Source organism: Dipodomys merriami, unplaced genomic scaffold, assembly GCF_024711535.1.
Source record: "Dipodomys merriami isolate MVZ:Mamm:240054 unplaced genomic scaffold, mDipMer1.0.p SCAF_275, whole genome shotgun sequence".
NCBI classification, from domain to species: Eukaryota; Metazoa; Chordata; class Mammalia; order Rodentia; family Heteromyidae; genus Dipodomys; species Dipodomys merriami.
The window spans coordinates 679,737-707,048 of NW_027204215.1; the positions used below are offsets into that span (position 1 = coordinate 679,737).

At 66.4% G+C, this 27,312-nt stretch overlaps 1 protein-coding gene across 1 annotated transcript; it reads left to right on the plus strand.

The window, feature by feature from the left end:
• Positions 1-13,600: 13,600 nt before the first annotated feature.
• LOC138837768 (protein-tyrosine kinase 6-like) lies at positions 13,601-22,235 on the plus strand. Its single transcript, XM_070036749.1, has 8 exons — positions 13,601-13,830; positions 15,157-15,278; positions 15,533-15,696; positions 16,023-16,176; positions 16,815-16,976; positions 18,986-19,167; positions 19,644-19,797; positions 20,103-22,235. Exons 1-8 carry the CDS (start codon positions 13,601-13,603, stop codon positions 20,288-20,290), a joined length of 1,356 nt encoding a protein of 451 aa, XP_069892850.1. The 3' UTR covers positions 20,291-22,235.
• Positions 22,236-27,312: the final 5,077 nt, after the last annotated feature.

The window sequence follows — 27,312 nt, forward strand, 5'->3', positions numbered from 1 at the left end:
CCAGCTGCTGCTCTGGGGGAGGGGGGAGGGTCGGAGGCCTTCCACGCTGGGGGCTGGGAGCTAGGGGAGGATCGGAGGCCTTCCACGCTGGGGGCTGGGGACTGGGGGCTGGGGGAGGATCGGAGGCCTTCCATGCTGGGGGCTGGGGACAGGCCTTCCACGCTGAGGGCTGGGGACTGGGGGCTGGGGGGAGGATCAGAGGCCTTCCATGCTGGGGGCTGAGGGCTGTGGGGGAGGGACGAAGGACCCCTCATCTTGACAGCTGTCACACCTGTTTCACGGTTTGACAGTCAGCCATACCACCTGAATGAAGTTCGAGCCTTGATTAGGTGTAGATTGTTGGGGAGGAGCAACTCAAGAAACACTCAGAGGCTGGAGGTGCTGGACTAGGAGAGGCCCCGGCCCAGGCTTGTTCCAGGCCCTGTCAAGAGCTGGGCTAGCCAGGGGGCTGGGCTGGATCCGCGCTGGGCTGCCGGAGGGGGGCTAGGGGGCGGGGGGGGGTGCTGGGCTGGCCGGGGCTGGGCTGGCCGGGGGCTGGGCTGGCCGGGGGCTGGGCTGGCCGGGGCTGGGCTGGCCAGGGGCTGGGCTGGCCGGGGCTGGGCTGGCAGGGGGCTGGGCTGGCCGGGGGCTGGGCTGGCCGGGGGCTGGGCTGGCAGGGGGCTGGGCTGGCAGGGGGCTGGGCTGGCAGGGGGCTGGGCTGGCCGGGGGCTGGGCTGGCCGGGGGCTGGGCTGGCCGGGGGCTGGGCTGGCCGGGGCTGGGCTGGCCGGGGCTGGGCTGGCAGGGGGCTGGGCTGGCAGGGGGCTGGGCTGGCTGGGGCTGGGCTGGCCGGGGGCTGGGCTGGCCGGGGGCTGGGCTGGCCGGGGGCTGGGCTGGCAGGGGGCTGGGCTGGCCGGGGCTGGGCTGGATCCGCGCTGGGCTGGCCGGGGGCTGGGCTGGCCGGGGGCTGGGCTGGCTGGGGCTGGGCTGGCAGGGGCCTGGGCTGGCCGGGGCTGGGCTGGCAGGGGGCTGGGCTGGCAGGGGGCTGGGCTGGCCAGGGCTGGGCTGGCAGGGGCCTGGGCTGGCAGGGGGCTGGGCTGGATCCGCGCTGGGCTGGCCGGGGGCTGGGCTGGCCGGGGGCTGGGCTGGCCGGGGCTGGGCTGGCAGGGGGCTGGGCTGGCCGGGGCTGGGCTGGCAGGGGGCTGGGCTGGCAGGGGGCTGGGCTGGCCGGGGCTGGGCTGGCAGGGGGCTGGGCTGGCAGGGGGCTGGGCTGGCAGGGGGATGGGCTGGCAGGGGGCTGGGCTGGCGGGGGGGGCTGGGCTGGCAGGGGGCTGGGCTGGCAGGGGGATGGGCTGGCAGGGGGCTGGGCTGGCAGGGGGCTGGGCTGGCAGGGGCCTGGGCTGGCGGGGGGGCTGGGCTGGCCGGGGGCTGGGCTGGCCGGGGCTGGGCTGGCCGGGGCTGGGCTGGCAGGGGGCTGGGCTGGCTCCCGGCTCACGCACATCCCAGGCCTCCCTGGTGACTGAGGTTTCCTCAGATGCAGGACTGGGCCGCGAGGCCGCTCCCTGCGTGCTGATCCCGGCAGAGAGCCCAGCCCGGGGCTCGGCCGTCCTGGGCGGCCTCTTCCCGGCAGAGGCCCCAGAGGCCGGTGGAGTGGCCCGGAAGTCCCAACCCGCCGCGTCCGAGAGCGCCGAGCTCCGTGTGCGCCTGCGCCTCCACTGACTCCCACGGGGCTGCCCGCCCAGGGTCCACTCTTCCAACTGGGTCCGCGTCCTGGAGCGACGGGGCGGCGTCCATGCTGGGCCCAAGGCTGCCCCGAGCAGCTTGAAAGACGGAAAACACCTACAACCGGATTTCGGACGGATCCGACTACCTGGTGCCGAGGGACCCTGCGCTCCGGGGTCAACTGTGCACCCGCCAGCCCTGGGCCTGCCCCGGCCCCTCCGCCCCGGCCCCGCCCCGGCCCCGCCCAGCTCCGCCGTCCCGGCCCCGCCCCCGCCGCCCCGGCCCCGCCCCCGCCGCCCCGGCCCCGCCCAGCTCCGCCGTCCCGGCCCCGCCCAGCTCCGCCGTCCCGGCCCCGCCCCCGCCGTCCCGGCCCCGCCCAGCTCCGCCGTCCCGGCCCCGCCCTCGCCGTCCCGGCCCCGCCCTCGCCGTCCCGGCCCCGCCCCCGCCGGCCCTGCCCCCGGTCCCGCCCCAGCCCAGGCTCCGCCCTCTCCGGCCCCGCCCGCTGCCCCGGCCCCGCCCTCGCCGCCCCGGCCCCGCCCCTGGTCCCGCCCCAGCCCCCCGCTCCGCCCTCTCCGGCTCCGCCCCCGCCGCCCCGGCCCCGCCCCAGCCCCCGGCTCCGCCCTCTCCGGCTCCGCCCCCGCCGCCCCCGCCCCCGGTCCCGCCCCAGCCCCCGGCTCCGCCCTCTCCGGCTCCGCCCCCGCCGCCGCCCCTGGTCCCGCCCCAGCCCCCGGCTCCGCCCTCTCCGGCTCCGCCCCCGCCGCCCCCGCCCCCGCCCCTGGTCCCGCCCCAGCCCCCGGCTCCGCCCTCTCCGGCTCCGCCCCCGCCGCCCCTGGTCCCGCCCCAGCCCCCGGCCCCGCCCTCGCCGCCCCGGCCCCGCCCTCGCCGCCCCGGCCCCGCCCCTGGTCCCGCCCCAGCCCCCGGCTCCGCCCCCGCCGCCCCCGGCCCCGCCCTAGTGCTCTGGCAGCGGAAGCTGCTCCAGCCCGGCTTCCCCGGAAGGCCGGCGGCTCCGGCGGCTCCGGGACTCCGTAGCGGTCGGGCAGAGGCGGGGCTGCCGGTGTGGGCCGCTCGGAGGCGGCCTCCCTCGCGCGGGGGAGCGGGGGAGCCGAAGCGCCCCGGTGGGTGGCAGCGTCCGGCCGTCCCGCGGCCTTCCGGAGCCTCCTGGGCGGCGGGGGGCGGCGCTGGCCCCGGCGCGCCCGGCATGGAGCTCCCTGCGGAAGCGGCTCGCCTTACCGTCCTCTGTCTGGGATCAGATCTGGCCCGACGGGAGACGGAGGACGGCGGCCCCGGGGCCGGCCGCGCGCTCCGCGACTGGAGGAGCCGCGGGGACCGGCTGTGCGTCCCGGCGCGAGGTCCCGGGACGCGGGGTCGCGCCGGCGCGGGAGGGAGGGGCCGGCGGGGCGCCGGGGCCGGGAGGTGAGGCCGGCGGGCGGGGCGGGGCGGGGCGCCCTGCCGGGTCCTGGGGGACCCGGAGCAGGTCCTGGGGGAGCCGAGGGTGGCCCCGGGCCGTGGCTGAGGCCCGGCGTCCCGTGTGTCCCCACGCGCCAGCCCCAGGCCCTGCTGTGCGGTCGCTGCCGTGCTCCCACGCAGATGACCGAGTTCTGGGGCGGGCGGACCCCCCCCTCCCCAGGGGAGTCCAGGTTCCGCCCCCCTCCCCTGGGGAGTCCAGGCTCCGCCCCCTCCCTCAGGCTCCGCCCCCCTTCCCCAGGCTCCGCCCCCTTCCCCAGGCTCCGCCCCCTTCCCCTGGGGAGTCCAGGTTCCGCCCCCCCTCCCCTGGGGAGTCCAGGCTCCGCCCCCTTCCCCTGGGGAGTCCAGGTTCCGCCCCCCTCCCCTGGGGAGTCCAGGCTCCGCCCCCTTCCTCAGGCTCCGCCCCCTTCCCCAGGCTCCGCCCCCTTCCCCTGGGGAGTCCAGGTTCCGCCCCCCCCTCCCCTGGGGAGTCCAGGCTCCGCCCCCTTCCCCTGGGGAGTCCAGGCTCCGCCCCCTTCCCCTGGGGAGTCCAGGCTCCGCCCCCTTCCCCTGGGGAGTCCAGGTTCCGCCTCCCTTCCCCTGGGGAGTCCAGGCTCCGCCCCCTTCCCCTGGGGAGTCCAGGCTCCGCCCCCTTCCCCTGGGGAGTCCAGGCTCCGCCCCCTTCCCCTGGGGAGTCCAGGTTCCGCCTCCCTTCCCCTGGGGAGTCCAGGTTCCGCCTCCCTTCCCCTGGGGAGTCCAGGTTCCGCCTCCCTTCCCCTGGGGAGTCCAGGTTCCGCCTCCCTTCCCCTGGGGAGTCCAGGCTCCGCCCCCCTCCCCTGGGGAGTCCAGGCTCCGCCCCCCTCCCCTGGGGAGTCCAGGCTTGCCCCCCTTCCCCTGGGGAGTCCAGGCTCGACACCCTCCCCTGGGGAGTCCAGGCTCGGCCCCCCTTCCCCTGGGGAGTCCAGGCTCGGCCCCCCCTCCCCTGGGGAGTCCAGGCTCGACACCCTCCCCTGGGGAGTCCAGGCTCGACACCCTCCCCTGGGGAGTCCAGGCTCCGCCCACTCCCCTGGGGAGTCCAGGCTCCGCCCCCCTTCCCCTGGGGAGTCCAGGCTCGACACCCTCCCCTGGGGAGTCCAGGCTCGGTGCCCGCTGCATCTCCACCGTCAGTGTCTGTCCTGCCCACGTCGGGGCTCGGCACCTGCTGCGGCTGCTGCTGCGCTGGGAATTCATGTAGCTAGGGGTGTGCCCGGCCAGGACCGGTCTGGAAGCAGGGCAGGAGCAGGGCTAGTGGAGCCAGCTGCAATGGCCCACGGGATTCCGGCCTTGCACCCTGCTGGCCCTCCCCGAGCCCTGGCCCTGCCCCATCCCTGCCCTGAGCCCTGGCCCTGTCCCAGCCCCATCCCTGCCCTGAGCCCCATCCCTGTCCCAGCCCCATCTCTGCCCTGAACCGGGGCCCTGCCCTGAGCCCCATCCCTGCCCTGAGCCCTGAGCCCCGGCCCTGCTCTGAGCCCCATCCCTGCCCTGAGCCCGGGCCCTGCCCTGAGCCCTGGCCCTGTCCTCTTTGGATCAGTCTCAAGTCCCAGCGTTGCTCAAGTCCACCTCCCGCCTCCTGGGGTCCCCCAGCGGGCACTGTATCCAGGGTCGTTTTTCACATGGCAAGTGAAGTTAGAGCCCTGTGCTCCCTGGCAGGGGGCAGGAGACTGGGGGAGCAGCCCCCATGCTCCTGTCCCGGCCTGGAGAGCACACTCACGGTGTCATTAGCCCCAGGTGCTCAGCCCTGTGCCCCAGAGAGAGATCCTGAGGCGGGACCTCCCTGGCAGTGCTCAGCTCTGCAACCTGCAGGACCTTGACATGGGGTTCAGGGCAGGGTGTGGGAGAAGCCACACTGCTCCTGGCTCCCAAGGCCTGCTGTCCTGGAAGGGGACATGAGACCCTTCACCAGCATGAGGGGCTCATCTCCAACCTCCCTCTCCCCCCGCCCCCGGGGCAGGACCCAGGGTCTCTAGCCGCAGGAAGTACTTGTGGAGAGCCAGGTACCTCACAGGCTGCCCCTCCTGCCCTTGAATGAGTTGTAGGCCCCTGAGATCGCCGCCCAGGGAAACAGACCACCAGGTGACCCAGCCAGGTTGCAGCCCTGTCTTTGGCACAACTACTCATCCAGCCTGCCTTCCAGTGCTAACCCTGTGTCTGGGGCCCAGGCCACTGCCCGCCGCCCTTTGCCCCTCTGGCTCTGGGCTGGCCCCAGGCCCCGGCCGCCCCAGTTTGCGTCATGCTGGCATCTTTTGAGGCCCCTCATGACCCTGCTCCCCCCATAGGTGCAGAGCCCCCCACTCCCCATTCCTGGCTGGTGGAGGAGTGGATGTGTTCCCAGGGCTCTTCTGCAAGGCCTAGCCTGCTGGGTCCCTGGAAGGTTCTGGAAGGGGGAGGCTTGGATAAGAAGCTGAGCCAGCTGTACAGCCCCACCTGGGCCTTGAGGAGCAGAGACGCAGCAGTGGAGTGGGGCGGGGAGCAGCCCTTCCTCCCCAGAGCGTGGCCGGTTCCCAGGAGCCACTCTCCGTGTGTCCTGCCCAGCGGCCCACCGGGTGGAGCGAGCGCCAGCGGCCCACCGGGTGGAGCGAGCGCCAGCCGCCCGGGGCTGCATTCAGGCAGGCAGGCTCTTCCCTGGTGCCGGCCCAACAGAGCTGGGAAAGGAGCAGCTCAGACAGCACCAGGGCTCAAGGCTGAGCCCTGAGCTTGGCTCTTCAGGGACCAGGAAGAGCTGAGTCCTCTCCACGCACACCCTCCCTGTCGCCACCCCTCGGCCAGCCCCTTCCCCAGCCCCTTCCCCAGCCCCTTCCCCAGCCCCTTCCCCAGCCCCTTCCGGGGCTCCCATCCCCACCACCCTCCTGAGACAGGTGAGCTGTACACAGCCAGGCGACCCCAGCCCTTGCCAGCCTCACCAGCCCCCAAAAGGTTCCTGGGGTCCCTATGAACCCCCCACAGGGCCCAGCAGAGGTTCAAGTTTGGTGGGTTGTGGGCTGGGTCACTTTCTGAGTGAGGGGTCATTTGCAGCAGGGCTGCCAGAGCCTAGGCCCCAGTTCGTGGGTAGTTTCTCCCATGGGCAGCAGTGTTTGAGTCACATGATGGTCACCGACCAGCCCTCACTCTGCAGCCAGGACTAGTACAGAGCCTGGGCCGGACCCCCGCGGAGGGCCTGGCATGGCCGGACGCGCGGCTGGGTTACACAGGGCCAAGGTGACCCCCGCCCCTCCCCTTTCAGCTGGTATTGGGGGGATCAGCAGAACTGAAGCCCAGCAGCTGCTCTTGTCCGCCAACGCGCCGGGCACCTTGCTCATTAGGCCCAGCGAGAGCAGCCTTGGAGAGTTCTCCCTGTCAGGTTCATACACAGATGCCCCCCTCCCAGGGCATCGTGCCCACCCCCAGGCCTGCTACTCTTGGCCAAGATTGCCAGCTCCTTACTCATGCTAGTCAGCCAGTATGCTTGCCTGCCCTCCCCCTTCCTTCCTCCCTTCCTCCCTTCCTTCCTTCCTTCCTTCCTTCCTTCCTTCCTTCCTTCCTTCCTTCCTTCCTTCCTTCTTCCTCCCTCCCTCCCTTCCTCCCTTCCTTCCTTCCTCCCTCCCTTCCTTCCTCCCTCCCTTCTTCCTTCCTTCCTTCCTCCCTCCCTCCCTCACTCCCTCCCTCCCTTTCTCCCTCCCTTCCTCCCTTCCTTCCTTCCTTCCTCCCTTCCTCCCTTTCTCCCTTCTTCCTTCCTTCCTTCCTCTCTCTCTTTCTCTTTTTTATTCCCTTCCTCCTTATTCTATTCACTTACTCATGAACTAGAACAAGAAGCTATGAAGCTTGCCAGGCACTGGTGGCTCACACCTGTAATCCTGGCTACTCAGAAGGCTGAGATTTGAGGATCTCAGTTCAAAGCCAGCCTGGGTAGAAAAGCCCATGAGACTCTTATCTCCAGTGAACACAGCCAGAAGGAGCTGTGACTCAAGTGGTAGAGCACTGGCCTTAAGCAAAAAAAGCTTAGGGACAGCGCCCAAGCCCTGAGTTCCAGCCCTAGGACACACGCACGGGGGCACGCACGCACACGTGCGCACACACACAGGCGCACGCACGCACGCGCACACACACGCCCCTCATTAAGCACTTCTTGTGTCCCCTGGGTCCCCTCACTGCCTCCTGCCCTGCAGCCCCCCCCAACATCATGCTGGTTGCCTCGGTTGCCTCCTGTCCAGTCTGAGCAGGGCCCCTTGGGAGGCTGGGGCAGGCGCAGCCAAGGCACTGGTGTTCACCTCTGTCCCACAGTCTGGGCCCAGGCTACCGCCTGCCACTACTGCATCTGCATGGCACCCAGCCGCAGCCTCTACCTGCAGGAAGGCCGGCCCTTCCCCACCCTGGAGGCCCTGCTTGCCAGTTGGCTACAACCCCCCTTGCTGCAGCCCTGTGTGGCCGGCGGCCTGAGGCCCCTTCCTCCCCCGCCTCTGAGCCCTGCCCCGTTGAGTTCTCACTGCTCTGGTGGGGGAAAGTGCTGGGGGGGGTGTCAGCTGTGCTGTGTTCTGCAGAGGAGCAGGAGGGACCTGTTTTGTGGGAGATGCCACAGCTGCCCCAGCCTGAGGGGAGACGCTGTGGGAGGCTCTGTGATCTTTGAAGCGCTGTCTGGGCTGTGGCAGGCTGTCCCGGAGACACAGCTTTCCTGCGGTGGTGGTGGGCAGGGTGGCAATCAGGTTTCTCTGTGCCCAGTGAAAGCTGGCCAGGGTGGTACTGAGTCTGAGGAGGACGGTGTCCACTCACTCCTGCTGACCGAGGGTCACTTAGGTCCTCAAAGCAGGCGTCACAGCGCAGGGCAGACCTAGGGTGCTGGGTGGAGGGTGGCGGCCTGGCGCTGGGCTCTGCTGGGGCCGTGCTGCGGGCCAGGCGCCGCCCCCCGCCTCCCTGCCGCACCACCCGCCCAGCCTCCCTGCCGCCCCCTGCCGCCCCTGCCACGGAAGCACTGTCTCCACAGAAGGCCCTGGTGCAGGACGAGTGGGAGCAACCCACTGGGAGTTTGTCCTTCGGAGGCAGCTGGGCGAAGGCCACTTGGGAAGGCCTGCTGGGCTCCCGGCATCAAGTCAGGTGAGGCCTGCCCGGCTTCAGGCAGGCTCTGACCTCTGACCCCGGGCTCAGCTGGGGCCTGGGCTGTCCTGGAGCAGCATCTTCTTCCCCAGACGACATGAAGCTGGCCGACCTCACCAAGGAGATCGAGGCTCTGTCGAGCCTGAGGCGCGAGCGGCTGATCGGCTGCACCCCGTGTGCTCTGTGGGGGGGAGCCCGTGTACATCGTCACCGCGCTCAGGGGCAAGGGCCACCGCAGGCCTGCCTGCCTGGGCAGCGGCGCCACGGGCAGCCCTGAGACCTGTACCCCTTAGGGCCACCACCTCTGGGCAGGCTGTACCTCCTCCCTCTGGCTGGACCCTGGGCTCCTCCCTTCACAGGAAACGTTCCCAGCCGGGTCTTCCTCCTGTGCAGCGGCTGTCCTGGCTCTCCTTCAAGAGGACTGCGCCTGCAGCATCTCCCCCGGCCACGGGATGGGGCTCACCGCCAGGGCTGGGGCTCACGCAGGGGCCTTCCCATGGAGTGGGTTTGGCCAGGACTGCAGATGTCTGACCTGGCCGGCCTCTGGCCAGCAGAGCTTCAGACAGCGGCTGGTGGTTCTGAGACAGGCAGGAAGGGAGTCCAGGTTTGTGTCCAGCCTGTGAGCTGTGATGGTGGGCCCTGGGTGCGCGCCCCTCTGAGCCTCTTCCCTTGGGTCCAGGCTGGTAGCCACAGGGCAGTCCATCCAGGGGGTCCCTGGGCAGCCCAGGACCACCTCTTCCACCGACTCAGTCCCTGGTGGATGTGGAGCCGAGGCAGCGCTCTGGAGGTCTCCGGCCCCTGCAGGCCTGCCCCCGGCCCCCTGGCCCTGGCTGTGGGCTTCCTCCCTGCAGGCCCCGAGGGCCAGGCCCTGAGCCTGCTGCTGCTGCTGCTGGGCTTCACCTGCCAGGTGGCTGAGGGCGTGAGTGGCAAGTGGTCCTTGGGACCTGGCCACCAGGAACGTGCTTGTGAGCCATGACCTCACCTGTAAGGTGGCTGCTTTGGTTTGGCTGGGCTCCTCAAGAAGGGCGGGGCTCGGGGCTCCGCCCCCCCAGGGGAGGGCACTGTCCCCCCTCCCCCCACCCTTGCCCTCCTCCCAGGACGACGTCTAACCCCCCCTCCCCCCAGCAGCGGCTCCAAGATCCCAGTCAAGTGGACTGCACCCGAGCAGCCAGCTACCGAGAAGTCAGATTCAGATGTCTGGTCTTTTGGCATCCTGCTGTATGGTCTTTGCCTATGGCCAGTGTCCCTATGAAGGTGGGCCACCTGGCGGGGACAGGGCCTGTCTGGAAGTTTGGTCTGAGGGGCAGCCTGGAGGAGCATAGCTGCTTGGGCGCTGTGGACCCCTGGGGGGCAGGGCTCAGGCGGGAGGCCAGAGGGCTGGGAGGGAGTTCGGGGAGGCTGAGATCCCAAGGTCTTCATAGGGACCCCTGGTGGCCCCTCTTGTGACCTCACCCCCAGGAATGACCGACCACGAGACACTACAACAGATCAGCAGAGGGTGCCGGCTGCCACGCCCGGCAGCTGCCGCCGAGGTCTGCGCTTCGGCTGCTCTGTGGGAGAAGCGGGTGCCATCCACAGGCGGCTCACCTGGGCCTCCTGTGACCCAGGGCTCCAGGTCCCTGCAGTCCACAGCCAGCAGGGCCACCCCGGACGGTGCCTGCCACCAACGCACACCAGAGACGCCACACCGCCCGCACCGGCACCGGACACGCGTCTGGCTGCGGCCCCTCTGCTGGGCTGGTGACACTGGCCTGTGCTCACCAGGTAGATGTCTGCTGATGGCGCAAGGCCACCAATGCCACCAAGGTGCTGTGCCGGGTGTGCCCGGGTCCCTGAGGGCACTGGGCAGAGATGTCCACGTGGAGCCAGCGGCTCCCTTCTTGCCCGAGCCTCTTCACTCCCCCCAGGGTCAAGAATGCCAGGCCCATTTCCTACTGGGGTTTTGTGGAAGTGGCCATACTTGGCTGCTGCTGGCTCACATCTGTCATTCTCGCTGCTCATGAGGCTGAGACTCTGAGGTCCCAAGCCAGGCTTGGCAGAAAAGTCTGTGAGACCCTCATCTGCAATCAACCAGCAAAACACCAGAAATGTGCATGCGTTTTAAGTGGCAGAAAGCCAGCCTTGGGGGAAAGGGCAAGCGGGAGCGCCAGGCCCCGCGTTCTCGCCCTGCTGGTGTTGCATATGTGCACACGCACGTGAGTGCACACACACACAGACCCCACCCCCACACACAGCCTGAGCTGTGGTTCCCAGGAAGACCTCAGCTGCATACTGGCACCAATGGCCCTGCACCAACACTGCCCTGTCCCACCCACAGGCAGGGCAGGCTTGGGTACAATAAACATGCTCCCAATGACAGAGGTCTGCTCAGGTTGTTGCATCCCAGAGCCTGACGCTGGTCCACCCAGCCTGCAAAGGGACAGAGACCTGGACTAGTACAGCGAGGCACGCGGTACCCGGATGGCATCTGTGCAGCATGCCGGGGCCTCGTCAAAGCCTCAGGCCTCCCTGGGCCGGGCTGGATCGAGCTGGGCAGGCTGGGTCGTTCCAGTAGGCCACATTTGCATTTGGGGGAGCCTCTCGCTCCCCAGGAAGGGCAGGAATCTGAGTCACCAGAGGGTCCCCAAGGCCCACCTCAGCCTCGCAGCTGCTGTACCCAGAAGCCTGTGGGGTGGAGGGAGCTGGGGCTGAGTCCGCTCTGCACTGGGAGGCTCACCCACCAGGTGGCAGGAGGAAGCCACATCTGGACTGGGGCGGGGCTGCGGGATGCTGGAGACTTCCTGGAGAGAGGTGGGGTGGGTGGGGGAGGACAGCCTGGAGAGGGTGGGGCTGGGCCCTGACTGCAGATGGGTGGGGGGTAAGAAGCAGGGTGGCCAGCGGGACCGCCTCCTCTTCAGCCAGTGGCTCCAACCCCCACCAGAGCCAGCCTGGTGGCTCAGGCTGGGGTTTCCCCCCAGCTCAGCGGCAGTGGGGCCCAGGGCCTTGATGGGAGGGCACAGAGCGGGGGGGGGGAGGGGGATGGGCACAGGAGGGGGAGAGGACGGCCGGGGTTGAGGCTGCAGCACCCTCCGTGGGTTTGTCTGGGCACCTCAGCCGCTGCACGGCAGCTCGGGCTCTCCTGAGACTTCCCTGCTCCTGGCTTGGAACCCGTGAGCCAGGCCACTGCCCCGGACTCAGCTCGGCCCCAGCCACCCAAGGCTGGCTCCTCACATCGAGGCCAGCACTGTCTTCTTCTTGGCTAGTCCTCGTCTGAGCCCTCCCCTGCCCCTCCTTGCAGCTTGGTAGGACACAGAACCGGGCAGGCCAGCACGCTTGTGAACCTGCTAAATAATCCACATGCCTGTTCTGTTGTTGTTGCTGTGGGTCGTGGGGCCTGAACTCTGGGCCTGAACGCTATTCCTCAGCTCTTTAGCTCAAGGAGAGCACTCAACCACTTGAGCCACAGCGCCACTTTTCTAGTGGTTTATTGGAGATGAGTCTCACAGAAGCTGGGTGCTGGTGGCTCACGCCTGTCATCCTAGCTACTCAGGAGGCTGAGATCTGAGGATCGAGGTTCAAAGCCAGCCTGGGCAGGAACGTCCATGAGACTCTTATCTCCAATAAACCACCAGAAAACCAGAAGTGGCTCTGTGGCTCATGCAGTAGAGTGCTCGCCTTGAGCTGAAGAGCGCAGGGACAGCGCCCAGGCCCAGAGTTCAAGCCCCACGACTGACCAAAAATAAAAAAGGAGTCTCACAGACTTTCCTGCCCCGTCTGGCTTTAAACTGTGATCCTCAGATCTCAGCCCCCTGAGTAGCTAGGATGACAGGTGTGAGCCACTGGCACCCAGCTTCACATGCCTATTCTTAACCTCAAAATGAAGAATGGTCTTGCCTCCACTGTCTTCCTTTTAAGAAAGACAAACTTTAGGGGTTGCAGCTGGGGTAGTGTTTTAGTATATAGGCGGCCTTGGGTTAGTAGATAGGAGGCCTGGGCAGGATGAGTGGGACTCAAAGGAGTAGTTACTGTCTGTTCAAGTTCCAGGTGATTCTTTGTTACAGCTTTGGCAATCCCCACCCCCCACCCAGTGCAGCTTCCAGCAGGCCTCTAGGTAGGAACCCGTGAGGTGGGGGGCTCATTACAGGGCGGGGGGGGGGGACAGCGTTACCCTGGGGAGAATCAGCCTCAGATCCACTGGCTGGGGTGGGGGCACAATGGCTGATAGGAGTGGGAGGGGGTGAACTGGAGGGAGGGAGGAGGGCAGGGTAGGAAGGGGGGGACCCAGGCCTCCCGGGCCCTTGCTATCCTGTGTGCACTGCGGGCGTGCTCGGGCAGCTCCTCCTCCAGCAGGCTCACCCAGAGGCCCCGCTGCGCCCCGCCGTGCCCCGCTGTGCCCCGCCGTGCCCCGCCGTGCCCCGCTTTGCCCCGCTGCGCCCCGCCGTGCCCCGCTGCGCCCCGCCCTGCCCCACTCTGCCCCGCCGTGCCCCGCCGTGCCCCGCTGCGCCCCGCCGTGCCCCACTCTGCCCCGCCGTGCCCCGCTGCGCCCCGCCGTGCCCCGCTGCGCCCCGCCCTGCCCCACTCTGCCCCGCCGTGCCCCACTCTGCCCCGCCGTGCCCCGCCGTGCCCCGCTGTGCCCCTTTACACCCCGGGGTCCTGGCCCAGCAGGCTGTCTGCAGGCTGCTCCTCTGGCCTAGCAGGCCTGGGAGTGTCTGCACACTCAGGTGGACAGTGTTGTAGCACCCTTCCCGGGCTGAGTCAGAAGCCCCGGCCCAGGTGTGCCCTTGATCCTCGCTATCACCCAAATCCTGGCACTGCCCTGTCTCCTTCTTCGAATCAAACCGGGGGCCCGTCCACCCCAGACCGGGCCCTAGACTGGGGGCCCGTCCACCCCAGACCTTGGGGGGGTAGCCCTCAGCCTGCCGTGCCCACCAGCTCTCGTCTCTGGTAGTGGGAGGCAGCCCTTGGAGGGGAGCTGTCCAGCAAGGGCAGGGAGCCTCCTGGTGGAAGTAGGCTGCAGCGTGTGCTCAGAAACCCACCCACGACCCTCATCCCCCTCCTATATTTCACCCCACACTTCCAAGAGCCACCCACGTGGCCATGGCTTCAGCTGACCCCACCTGCCTCCCACCTGGCCACAGACAGTGTGAGTGCCCAGCATGAAGGCCCTGGCAGGCCGAGGATGGGGGTGGGGGGGAGCAGGCGGGGAGCAGGCCACCAGGCTCTCTGAGCGGAACCAGGACCCGCCGGGGCCCTGGGAGTGGCTGGCCTTTGCTAACCTGAGGAACGGGCGGGGCGGTCTGCTGAGTTGGCCCTACCTCCTCCTCCCAGCTGCGGTGCCAGGCCCAGCCCACAGCTGGCCCTGCTTCCCTGCCTGCCATGGTGTCCCGCGGCCAGGACCCCGTGGGCCCCAAGTACGTGGGCCTCTGGGACTTCGATGCCAGAACAGACGAGGAGCTGAGCTTCCGGGCGGGGGACTCGCTCCGCGTGGTCTGGAAGGAAGAGCAGTGGTGGTGGGCCAGGCGGCTGGACGCAGCGGGCGGGACCCTGGCCGAGGGCTACGTGCCCCACAACTACCTGGCTGAGGAGGAGACGGTGGAGTCTGAGCCGTGAGTGGCGCCGGGCGGCGGGCACCGGGGAGGGCAGGGCCCCGGGGGGAGGCCACGCGGTAACACGGAGGCCGCACGTCTGGCCGGTCCTAGCCTGGCGTGCCACTCTGGTACCTGGCAGGGCTGGCCATGTGAACGTGTGGCCTCGGGGACAGGGCCTCGCTCTCCTTTCCATCCACGACCACCTCCAGTCAGGAGTGCGGCTCTGTGACTCTCAGGGCCGAGGTCCCGGGTGGGCGGCCAGGACACTGGTCGCGAAGTGTGTGCCAGCGTAGGGCCTTTGGGTGTGACATTTACTCACTTTCCAAACAGCCAGAACCAGGTCTGCGACCTACTTAGTAGGCAGGACGGTACTGGGACATGCCTGTCACCCACAGCGTGTGTGGGAAGAAATGGTCCAGTCCATGTCCCTCTGCCTGGCACCCGGGACCCGTGCCCCTCCCCTCCCCTCCCCTCCCCTCCCTGCTGCTGCCCCTGGTCCAGTCCATGCCCCTCCCCTCCCCTCCCTGCTGCTGCCCCTGGTCCAGTCCATGCCCCTCCCCTCCCCTCTGCCTGGCACCCGGGTCCAGTCCATGCCCCTCCCCTCCCCTCCCCTCCCTGCTGCTGCCCCTGGTCCAGTCCATGCCCCTCCCCTCCCCTCCCTGCTGCTGCCCCTGGTCCAGTCCATGCCCCTCCCCTCCCCTCCCTGCTGCTGCCCCTGGTCCAGTCCATGCCCCTCCCCTCCCCTCCCCTCCCTGCTGCTGCCCCTGGTCCAGTCCATGCCCCTCCCCTCCCCTCCCCTTCCTGCTGCTGCCCCTGGTCCAGTCCATGCCACCTCCCCTTCCCTCCCCTCCCCTCCCCTTCCTGCTGCTGCCCCTGGTCCAGTCCATGCCACCTCCCCTCCCCTCCCCTCCCCTCCCTGCTGCTGCCCCTGGTCCAGTCCATGCCACCTCCCCTTCCCTCCCCTCCCCTCTGCCTGGCACCCGGGTCCAGTCCATGCCCCTCCCCTCCCCTCCCCTCCCCTCCCCTCCCCTCTGCCTGGCACCCGGGTCCAGTCCATGCCCCTCCCCTCCCCTCCCCTTCCTGCTGCTGCCCCTGGTCCAGTCCATGCCACCTCCCCTCCCCTCCCCTCCCCTCCCTGCTGCTGCCCCTGGTCCAGTCCATGCTACCCCCACCCGTCCTCTACGTGGGGGGCCTCCAGAGCCCGTTGGGTCCAGGGGCAGCTGGCGCAGGTGGCGGCACTGACGACCTGGTGTCTGAGGCAGCTCTGAGCTGGCCTGAGGGGCCCTGTGGGGTGGGCTGAGGGCTGGCCGGGGTCCTGCGGGGTCAGACTCTGCCTCCCTGCAGGTGGTTCTTCGGCCGCATCTCCCGCTCGGAAGCCACGCACCGGCTGCAGGCAGAGGGCAGCTCCACCGGCTCGTTTTTGGTCAGGGTCAGCGAGAAGCCGGGTGCTGACTACGTGCTCTCAGGTACCTCGGCCCGGGGGGGTCCTGGAGCCGCCTGGTCACACGGAGGCCTCCACGGGGCAGGAAGCAAGGGGCCCCTCTGGGGTGGGGCTTCTCTGAGCTCCTCTCCAGCCAACCCACAGGGGTCCTGTCCCACGCGTGGCCCTGCACTTGAGAGCTGGGAGCAGGAGCTGGACACAGGAAGCGGCCCTGCCTGGGAGGGGGCTGGGGCCCCAGGCCGCGCGGCCCCTCACCGTTCGGCCCACCGCCCTCCCCAGTGCGGGATGCCCAGGCCGTTCGGCACTACCGGATTCGGCGGCTCTCGGGCGGCCGGCTGCACCTGAACGACTCGGTGTCCTTCCCCAGCCTGCCGGAGCTGGTGAGCTATCACAGGGCCCGGAGCCTGGCTCCCGGCCTGCGGCTGACCACGCCCTGCTGGAAGGTAGGCCCCGCCCCGTGCAGCGTCCCTGGGGGGGAGCGCAGATGTGCAGGGACGTGCCCGGCCGTCACTCAGCTGTGCTGCAGGAGCTCCGTGAAGCCCCACACGGGGAATTCCCGAAGAGGGCCAAAAGCTAGAGAGGACCCTGGCTGTGCCCCAGGGTAGGGGTGCTCAGCCTTTGCCATGCTGGGTGGGGCCCTCAGTGTGGGGCGGAGTCTGAGCTCCCTGGGCAGGCTTGGAGAAGGCCCTTCTTGAGCACCAGCACTGGCTGGCACCCTGCCGGGCCCCGTCTTCTCTGCCCTGTCTTCTCCGCCCGCCTTTCTCTCCAGCACGAGTCGGAGCCTCTGCCGCAGTGGGCGGACTGGGAGCGGCCGCGGGAGGAGTTCACGCTGTGCAGGAAGCTGGGGGCTGGTTATTTTGGGGAGGTCTTTGAGGGGCTCTGGAAAGACCAATTCCGAGTGGCCGTCAAGGTGATCTCTCGAGGTGAGTAGGGTCACGGTCAGCTTGGTCAGGGGCCCTTCCCGCCAGCCTGGTCCTTCACCAGGGCTGTGCCTGACACAGACACCGGCCTGCACAGCACCCTGGAGGGCTGCTTTCTTCCCATGATGCCCAGGTTTTCGTTTTGCCAGTCCTGGGATGTGAACTCAGGGCCTGAGCCCTGCCCCTGAGCCTCTTTGTGCTCAAGGCTAGCCCTCTACCACTTGAGCCACAGCTCCACCTCCAGCTTTTTCTGAGTGGTGGAGATAAGAGTCTCATGGACTTTCCTGCCCGGGCTGGCTTTGAACTGCGATCCTCGGATCTCAGCCTCCTCGGTAGCTAGGATGACAGGCGGGAGCCGCCACACCTGGAGGCACCTTGTTTTCCCTAAATGCACTTACTAGCTAAAGAGATTTAAATCCTTAACGAAACAGGAAACTTACCGTAATCACTAGAAGTCTGACAGGCTCCCCTGAACCCCGGAGCCTCCAGGGTTTGTCCCCAAACCACGGGGGCCAGCAGAGCAGCCCGGAAGCTTCTGCTGGGGCGGGGCGGGCTTGCGTGGCCTGGAGTGTCAGGCCCAGAACATCCATGTTCTCAGAGCCCCTGCAGGGCCGATCATTCCCACCGGCCCCTCCTCGCAGACAACCTCCAGCACCAGCACACCTTCCAGTCGGAGATCCAGGCCATGAAGAGGCTGCGGCACAAGCACATCCTGGCGCTGTACGCGGTGGCATCCCTGGGGGACCCTGTCTACATCATCACGGAGCTCATGGCCAAGGGCAGCCTGCTGGAGCTGCTGCGGGGTGAGTGAGCAGCCCGCCCTGCCCAGAGCTCCCAGAGCCTCTGGCCGAAGATGGGAAACACAGAGAAGAACGTGAAGATGTAGACTGTCCATTTCTTGTAGGATAGCCAGCAAATTCTCGAACAAGCTTGTCTCCCCCTCTCTCCCCTGCCCCCCTCCTCTGGCTGGTGCTCAAGATCCCAGCCTCACTTCCAACAGCTGATCACTTGTTTGATCAAGAAATGACTTAAACTGGGTCTAGTGACTCACGCTTGTCATCCCAGCTACTCTGGAGGCTGAGATCTGAGGATCACAGGTCAAAGCCAGCCCAGCAGGAAAGTCCATAAGACTCTTATCTCCAATGAACCACTAGAATGCTGGAAGTGGCGCTGTGGCTCAAGTGCTCACCTTGAGCTGAAGAGCTGAGGGACAGCGCCCAGGCCCAGAGTTCAGGCCCCACGACCACACCACACACACACACACACACACACACACACACACATACACATACACATACACATACACTAATATTGTTATTATAAGGTGATATACAGAGGGAGCACTTTTTTTTTTTTTTTGTCAATCATAGGGCTTGAACTCTGGGCCTGGGCGCTGTCCCTCAGCTCTTCAGCTCAAGGCGAGTGCTCTACCACTTGAGCCACAGCGCCACTTCTGGTTTCCTGACTGGTTTATTGGAGATAAGAGTCTCATGGACTTTCCTGCCTGGGCTGGCTTTGAACTGAGATCCTCAGATCTCAGCCTCCTGTGTAGCTTGGATTATAGGCGTGAGCCACCGGTGCCCGGCTCAATAAAACATTTTTTTAAGAAGTAGAGTGCTTGCCTAGCAAACACAAGCACTGAATTTAGGGTACTGGTAGCTCAGCTACTGAGTTTAGCTGGGTACTGGTGGCTCAGATACTGGGTTTAGCTGGGTACTGGTGGCTCAGCTCAAGAAGCTGAGAACTGAGATCTGAGATCTGTAATTTGAAGCAAATCTTTGTAATTTGAAGAGTCTCACCGACTCTTATCTCTAATTAACTAGCAAAAAAGTGGAAAGTAGAGGTGTGGCTCAAATGGTAGAGTGCCAGCCTTGAACAAAAAGCCAAGTGAGAGTGTGAGGCTCTGAATTCAAGTCCCAACACTGGTGTGTGTGTGCGCACACACACTCACACTCACACCCCTGAGCGCAAACCCCAGTACTGCCAAAAGAAATGACTTAAAATGTGATTAATGACTTGAGGAAACACAGCTCAGTACAGACGAGAAGAGCCACTCTTGGGGGTGGGGCGTTGCTCAGTTGGTAGAGCCTGAGCCACTGAGAGAAAACATCGGTAGAGTTTGAGTCTCAGTCTCAGACCCAACAAAATAGTTGCAATTACACCCGTAGCCAGTGCAGTCCACTTTACCCGTGGGCTCAGAGTGGTCTGTCGCCCTGCAGCTTCTCCGGCCCAGGACCTGCTGCCCCTCCCTCTGATGTGTGAACCCCTCACACGCTCCAAGAGCCTCATCTTCAATGCCAAAACCACGACGGTCTTTCCCAAGCCACTGAGACGCTCTATTTCCAAATACTAGCACAAAACACTGCACTTAGGAAGAATGACATCGAGTGTGTTTGTGTGTGCCTGGGATACGTGTTTGAGTGTCACATTTACAATTCTCACGGCAGAAAGTTTGTAACCTGTTTTTCACATAACAAGCTCCATTGTCCAACGCAGCCAGATAAGCTACAGCCCCCAGCCATGCCTGCCGCCCTGCCTCGGGAGGGTGCCCAGGCTAGGTGACCGAGCTGTGGCCGATGCCCGGATACACAAATCTTGGAGCTGAGTTGACTCTCTCAGCCCCCAGAGCGAAGCTGCGGGGCCGAGGTGGTGTGTGCACTGCTCTTGGACCAGATGCACACTGTGGAGGGCCTGGTCTGGCCTGTGCTTCTGTGCGGATCTTAAGCCAGGCCTCCTGGCCTCCCCTGGCCTCCTGCCCTCCCCTGCCCTCTTCTGGTTGGCCAGCTGACTCTGACCTCTGGTTGTGCTGCAGAGTCTGATGAGAAGGTCCTGCCCGGGTCGGAGCTGGCGGACATGGCGGCACAGGTGGCTGCGGGCATGTGCTATCTAGAATCACAGAACTATATCCACCGAGACCTGGCTGCCAGGAACATCCTCGTGGGGGAGAACAACATCTGCAAAGTGGGCGACTTCGGGTTGGCCCGGCTCATCAAGGTGGGCTCCGGGAGATGGCCCGGGTGGTGGGGCCTCCTCTCCTCTGGGCTCCTGGCTGCAATCGCAGCCGCAGCGGGGGGGGGGGGGATTCCTTGCGGACAAGGGGTGGCTCCGTCCACACAGATGTGGCCTCAGTCCCAGGTGCGCTGGCCCAGCCCTCGGCACCCAGACCTAAGCTGGAGCCTCCTGCATTTGCCGCCCGTGTTCTTCACAGCCTTGCTCCCTGCTGCCTCTGTCCGCGCCCGGGCCCAGGCAGTCCTGTGGAGCTGTCCTGGACCCCTCCAGCGCTGCGGGCAGCAGTCAGCCATCAGACTAGGCAGTACCGCATGCTGCAGACTTGCCATCAGACTAGGCAGTACCGCGTGCTGCAGACTTGCCATCAGACTAGGCAGTACCGCGTGCTGCAGACGACTTGCCCCCAGGACCTCGGCCCCACTGTCCACGCTGCAGGGGGTCACTGGCCCCTGTGGTTGCAGGAGGACATCTACCTTTCTCACGAGCACAGCATCCCCTACAAGTGGACGGCTCCCGAGGCGCTCTCCCGAGGACATTACTCCATCAAGTCTGACGTCTGGTCCTTCGGAGTTCTCCTCCACGAGATCTTCAGCAGGGGTCAGACCCCCTACCCAGGTAATCTCCCGGTGCCCCTGCCTGAAGAGGCGGTGGGGCAGGGCCCTGGTGTCCGGCAGAAGCGCTGCACGGTGGCCTCGCCCCTGAAGCGTTTGCTGGCCCTCCAGGGGCAGCTGCTCCTCGGCCCTGTCCTGGCGTGACCTCCTGGCGTCTCTGTCCGGAGGGCATGTGCTGAGGCACCCTGCGTGGCAGGCCACCGGGCCCTCTGCCGGGGAAGCTTCCGGAGGGACTGGCAGCCAGCTGTGTGCCAGGTGCACCAGCACCAGCCTCCCCCTCTCCAGCTCCGCCTTCCCTCCTGGCCGCAGGCATGTCCAACCACGAGGCCTTCCTGAGGGTGAACGCAGGCTACCGAATGCCCTGCCCCGCAGGGTGCCCGCCCAGCGTGCATCAGCTGATGTGCTCCTGCTGGAGCCAGGATCCCGAGCGGAGGCCTTGCTTCAGAGACCTGCGTGAGCGGCTGTCCAGCCTCACCAGGTACGAGAACCCGCTCTGAACAGCCCGGAGGAAGCCAGGCCGGGCGGACGAGGGGCCTGCCGCCGTCCCGGACATCCTCTGGCTACAAAGTGGGCGCAGAAGACATACGGCCAACACAGCAAATCTGGCTCAGTGGAAGCAGCAGAGCAGCGCAGCGGCCCCTCTCCACCCCTTCCTTCAGGACACAGTCCCCAGGAGGCCACTGTCTCTGTCCTCCCTGCTCCCTGATCTCGTGGCACAGGTGTCCTGCCTGTCCCTGAGGAGAGGCCAGTTGCCAGGAGTCTGAGCAACTAGACACCTGCCCGGCCAGGCCCTGCACCACAGCCCTTCCTGCACCTTCACAGAACCCAGGCCGGATAAACTGGACCTTTCCTTCTGCCAGCCTGCCTCACCTGAGAAGATCCCTTTCTGGTGTCCAGCCAGGGGCGGCAGAGGGGTGAGGGGTAAGCTTCCGACCTCGGCCCTCCCAGGTCTCTGCCTGTGGTGCCTGCGTGGAAGAGCAAGGGAGAAGCCTCTTGTTCTCTTTGCCAAAGTCCGATGAGGGTTCGGAGGCCTCTGTCTGGTCGGGGTGGGCTGCCGTTCCTTCCAGGGGCGGCTGTGGGTTCTGACAGGCTGGCCATGCTGATGGGGTGTGGGCATGGGCACAGAGCAGGAAAGGGGCCCAGCCTGCTTCCCCCCCAAACAGGCCCTTCTTCCTCTCACTGGCCTAAGGCTTCATCAGCCTGCACTTCCTGCCCTTCCTTCTCAGGGCATTTGGCCCACGGTGGAGTTATGAAGGGCTCTTGGCTTTGGTTCTGCCACTGGACAGTCATCTTTAGGTTTAAAGGAGCTCATGCTGTGGGCTCACCCCTGTCCTGTTGATAATGGGGCACTTGAGGATTTTTTAGAGCTTGCTGGTCAAAAGCGGACTTACTAGAAGCTCATGTTCAAATGGAAGATGTGTTCTAAGCACCCTCCCCCAACCCCGGCATGGACTTCAGCCAGCAGCCCCCACCCCTTCACCCCTTCTGAAAGCCTGCGGGTCACACGCTCTGCCCGTCTCCCCTGCCCCTTGGGGTCTGGCCCCGGGTGGCTCCTGCCCCTGCCTGCCATTCCACAGCTGCGGCCCAGCAGGCCCCCACCCCCACCCACACGGGGCCTTCGCGCTCTGGAGGGGCAGCTTCTTGATGGCTTACTGGAATGAGCTGATGCATTCTCAGGACACCCCTGACGAGAGGCAGATGCCTCCAAGCCCACCGAGCGTGCACTCTGTGCCAGAAATAAGTGTCCTGTGCTCTCCTGCAACAGAGTCATCTTTTGAAATAGAAATTTCAGGGATCCAGCCGGGCACTGGTGGCTCACGCCTGTAGTCCTAGCAACGTAGGAGGCTGAGATCTGTGGATGGCAGCTCAAAGCCTTATCTCCAATTAACCACCAGAAAAACAAAAGTGGCGCTGTGGCTCAAAGTGGTGGAGTGCTAGCCTTGAGCTGAAGAGCTGAGGGACAGCGCCCAGGCCCAGAGTTCAGGCCCCATGACTGGACCCCCCCCCCCTAAAAAAAAGTTCAGGAACAGTGCCCAGGCCCTGGGTTCAAGCCCTAGGACTGGCAAAAAAAAAAAAAAAAAAAAAGGAAAGAAGGGCAAACTCCTGTTTGTGGACGGGAGCGGGCTCACGGGGTAGAGCACTTGCCTGTGGAGGAAAAGCCCTAAGTTAGAAAACCCAGTACCACCAGAAATAACTATTCGAAAACTGAACAGGCAAAAGGTCTTGTGTACAAACATTAGTACCAAGCTTTTAACCACCTGAATAAACGGAAACTTTTTTTTTTCTTGCCAGAAATACAATTTGGGCAAAAATGCGAGTGGATATAAGCCTGTGTTACTTCGGACTAGCACATTCTATGTTGTCTCTGTGTCATGGAGGTTTGTTTTATGTATATAGAGCATTTTTTATTTAAAGTTCACAATTTAGAACCATTTTTGGTAAGCAAAACTAGTTCTAGGTGCTGGCAGAACAGAACAGAACACATTGAAAGTGATGCAGATATAACTTCTTCCAACTTGGCTTAGTCAAACAGGCTTAAGTTAATTTTACTGGATGATAAAACTAGAAATCCAATCCAAAAGCAGAATGGACAGGAAGAGAGATGGAGAGGAGGGAAGAAAGGAGAGAAGTTGGGCACCTGCGGCTCAGCCTATAATCTAAGCTACTCAGGAGGTTGACACCCAGAGGGCTTGCTCAACGCCAATCCTGGCAGAAAGGTGTCAAAATGCCAGACTGGAGGCATGGTCCAAGTGGTAGAACAGCAGCCATGAGCAAGCCATCCAATAAGCATGAGTCCCTGATTCCAAGCCCAGTACCCGTGTCTTGCTATATAACCCAGGCTAACCTCAAACTTCGGTCCTCATGCCTCCTAAGTGCTGGAATTACAGGTGTGCACTGTTATGCCTGGACCCTCTTTGTAGTTCCTTTCTTCTATGCTATTTCTGATATTTGCTTCACTTGTAACAAGAATTACCTAGGGTGCTGGCTGGCTAAATCTATGAGACTTCTTACACGCATGAGTTCAGCAGTAACCGCCAAGAATGAGCAAGTAAGATGAATTTTAGTGATAAAACTTTATAAATGAACTCTTCAGCAGTTTTCTTTTGTAAGAGGCCTACTTACAAAGTTTCCAATATTGAAGTTAACTTAAGTAATAGTCATTGAATATCTGGGTCATTTCTAAGAAAGACATTGAAAGAGTAATTACTAAACATAATATCTATACTTATGCAGTATATAGAGCTTGTGGCTGTAAGTACAGAAAGTTGGGCAATGAGGTAGGACACGCGTCTAAAAATCAGTGTCCCTCAAAGGAGCGACAGTGGACTCACTTCGATTGCTAACTTCCTAGTTTCCTCTGTGGTTGTTAAGAAGCCACCACAGGGGCTGGGAATGTGGCTTAGTGGTAGACTAAGATGCATGAAGCCCTGGGTGTGATTTCTCAGTATCACATAAACAGAAAAGGTCAGAAGTGGCACTGTGGTTCAAGCAGTACAGTTCTAACCTTGAGCACAAAGAGGCTCAGGGACAGTGCCCAGTCCCTGAGTTCAAGCTCCAGGACTGGCAAAAAAAAAAAAAAAGGGCTGGGAAGGTGGCTCAGTGGTAGAATGCCTGCCTTTCATGCATGAGGCCCTGGGTTCAATTCCTCAGCATCACATAAGCAGAAAAATCTGGAAGTGGCGCTGTGGCTCAAGTGGTAGAGTGCTAGCCTTGAGCTGAAGAGCTGAGGGACAGTGCCCAGACCCAGAGTTCAGGCCCCATGACTGGACCCCCCCCCCAAAAAAAAGCCACCACAGCCTATGAGGCTACACGAATTCTGCGGAGGCGTCTGGGTGCACCACTGCAGACCTGCCCATTGTGTCTGGGTGCACCACTGCAGACCTGTCCACTGCATCTGAGCGCACCACTGCAGACCTGCCCATTGCGTCTGGGCGCACCACTGCAGACCTGCCCATTGCATCTGAGGTCTTGGGACCCACTGGCTCCTGAACTATTTCCTCCAATATCTGACTACCACTCTCAAAACTATTAACACCCAACTTTCCCCAGCCTTCTGGCTTGTAATCAGTAAGCATTCAGAGAGTTCCTTCCTTGAAACTGCAGACTGCAGCTGGGCAGCCTGGTGAGAAGACCCATCTGCCCACAAGAGGGGAGGAGGTCTGTGTGCTGCTCACCAGCCCTGATGGCTGGCCCTGGCCTCGTGTACGACTGGCAGCTGCCACTGGGCAACCTGGGCCTGGCCTAGACCCACACCCCCTCCACACCCTCCCCCCTGCCTGCCAGGGAGCACCTGCCCTTGCTACCCTGGGCCTCAAGGAGGTTCAGCTCTCAGGAGTACAAGCCCAACCGCTCCCCAAGACAGAGGGCAGGGGGGAGCGTGTCTCCCCACAGACGGAGGGTAGGGTAGGGGTGTGTGTGTGTCCCCAGACAGAGGGTGGGAGGGGGCAGGAAACCCCAAGCCACAGCTCCCTCTATGCAGTTACCCCTGCCCAGCTCCTGCGTTCTCTGACCTGAGAGCCAGGCTACTCACGGCAGGACCCACCCTCCCAACCCACACCCTGCCGGCCTGTCTGCGCAGGAGCAGCGGCTCTGCAGCTGGCCTGTCCCTTCCGCCAGCCTCCCTGGCGGTGTCTTCCACGGGAAAGGTTCTTCCAGGGGAAGCGGGTCTCTCCAGCGGAAGGCTCCCAGCCATGCACCAGCGTCTTGGGGCGCAGGGGGCTTCGCTGGGCGGGGGGCCTCGCCGGGAGCAGGCCCTGGGCTGGGGACCGGATCACGTTTCGGTGGACGGCAGGGATGGACAGCTGCGTGCGTGGGTTTATTCTCTGCTCGGTGCCGGCGGCGGGGGGCTCTGGGCCTCCGCCGGTGTCCGCTGGCGGCTGCTCCGGCGCAGGGTGGGCGCCCAGCGGGGGCCCGGCCGGGCGGGCTGAGCGGCTGCCTCCGCCTGGCTCTGGGGGCCGGGGCTGGGGGCGACCAGCGGGGAGCGGAGCGGGGATGTGGAGAAGCCGCTGCCCGGGCTCGCTGCTCCGGGGTCGGCCTGGGGAGACCGGGGGGGGGCACGGCGGGGGCACGGCGGGGTCATACAGGGGCACGGCGGGGTCATACAGGGGCACGGCGGGGCCGGAGCCAGCGCGGCCGCCGGGGCTACTTACGCCGGTAGTAGCCGTGCGTGGCCACGAGCGAGCCGCCGGAGGGGATGGCGGCCAGGCCTCGCCGTGGGCGCGGGGACGGCGCCGTCCCGCCCGCCGCTGGCGATCGGGCGGCTCCAACCAGCTCGGGCCGGACGCGCGGCCGCACAAAGGCAGCCCCGCCCCGCCCCGCCCCGCCCCGCCGCCGTCCGCTCCCGGGCCGCCGTCCGCTCCCGCCCCGCCCCGCCCCGCCCCGCCCCGCCCCGCCCCGCCGCCGTCCGCTCCCGGGCCGCCGTCCGCTCCCGCCCCGCCCCGCCCCGCCCCGCCCCGCCCCGCCCCGCCCCGCCGTCCGCTCCCGGGCCGCCGTCCGCTCCCGCCCCGCCCCGCCGCCCCGCCCCGCCCCGCCCCGCCGTCCGCTCCCGGGCCGCCGTCCGCTCCCGCCCCGCCCCGCCGCCCCTCCCCGCCCCTCCCCGCCGTCCGCTCCCGGGCCGCCGTCCGCTCCCGCCCCGCCCCGCCGCCCCGCCCCGCCGCCCCGCCCCGCCCCGCCGTCCGCTCCCGCCCCGCCCCGCCCCGCCGCCCCGCCCCGCCCCGCCCCGCCGCCCCGCCCCGCCGTCCGCTCCCGCCCCGCCCCGCCCCGCCGCCCCGCCCCGCCCCGCCCCGCCCCGCCGCCCCGCTCCGCCGTCCGCTCCCGCCCCGCCGCCCCGCCGCCCCGCCGCCCCGCCGCCCCGCCGCCCCGCCCCGCCGCCCCGCCCCGCCGCCCCGCCCCGCCCCGCCGCCCCGCCCCGCCCCGCCCCGCCGCCCCGCCCCGCCCCGCCCCGCCGCCCCGCCCCGCCCCGCCCCGCCCCGCCGTCCGCTCCCGGGCCGCCGTCCGCTCCCGGGCCGCCGTCCGCTCCCGGGCCGCCGCCCCGCCGCCCCGCCCCGCCCCGCCCCGCCCCGCCGTCCGCTCCCGCCCCGCCGCCCCGCCCCGCCCCGCCCCGCCCCGCCCCGCCGTCCGCTCCCGGGCCGCGGCGCACGCTCGAGGCCCAGGGGGCTGGACGCGAAGAGCGCGCTCCCAGTGCGCAGCCGCGCCGAGGGGGCGGTGCCCCAGCTAGGCCCCGCCCCCTGGCCCCACGAGGCCCCGCCCTGCCGCCCTCCGGCCGCCGGGGCCCGGCGTCGGAGCAGCTCCCGGAGCCCGGCGCATGCGCGGGCCAGCTGGCCCGCGCCGCCCGGGCCCGTGGTGGCCCGGCCCGTGCAGGCAGGGCGGGGCCTTCTGCATGTGCCCAGCCCCGCGGGGCCTGTGGGGGCAGAGACGCAGGCTGGGCCCCCGAGGCGAAGAGCCGGCCTCCCCGCGCCTGCTGCGGGCCTGGACCGACAGCCTGGGCTGCCCCTCCCCGCCCCGGGCCGGGGGGAGCCTGGCCGGACCGACAGCCAGCCCGCCCGGGCCTCGGACGGAGGCTGGCCCGACCGACAGACAGCCCGCCCGGGCCTCGGACGGAGGCCTGGCCGGACCGACAGACAGCCAGCCCGGGCCTCGGACGGAGGCTGGCCCGACCTACAGACAGACAGCCCGCCCGGGCCTCGGACGGAGGCCTGGCCGGACCGACAGACAGCCAGCCCGGGCCTCGGACGGAGGCTGGCCCGACCGACAGACAGCCCGCCCGGGCCTCGGACGGAGGCTGGCCCGACCGACAGACAGCCCGCCCGGGCCTCGGACGGAGGCTGGCCCGACCCACAGACAGACAGCCCGCCCGGGCCTCGGACGGAGGCTGGCCCGACCGACAGACAGCCCGCCCGGGCCTCGGACGGAGGTTGGCCCGACCGACAGACAGCCCGCCCGGGCCTCGGACGGAGGCCTGGCCGGACCGACAGACAGCCCGCCCGGGCCTCGGACGGAGGCCTGGCCGGACCGACAGACAGACAGCCCGCCCGGGCCTCGGACGGAGGCTGGCCCGACCGACAGCCCGCCCGCCCGGGCCTCGGATGGAGCGTGGGGCAGTGGGAGGGAGGGCTGCAGGCCGCACCCGGCTTGCGTGTCGTGGGTCTGGGTCACCCAGCTCCTGTACTCCCAAGCACAAGGGCCCAAGTTCAATCCCCACCTCATCCACCAACGGAATCACAGTCCACTGTGTTTATAGTTGAACCTTTTCTTCTTTATCCCTTCCTTTTTCTCTCTCCCCCTCCTCTCTCCCCTCTTTCTCTCTCCTCCCTCTCTCCCTCCTCCCTTTCTCTCTCGTCCCTTCTTCCCCCCTCTCTCTTTCCCTCCTTTCTCCCTCTCCCCTTCTTTCTCCATCTCCCCCTCTCTCCCTCTCTCTGTCTCTCTCATCCTGGGGCTTGAACTAAGGGCCTGGGTGCCTATCCCTGAGTGTTTGTTTTTGCTCAAGGCTAACACTTTATCACCCGAGCCACAGCTCCAC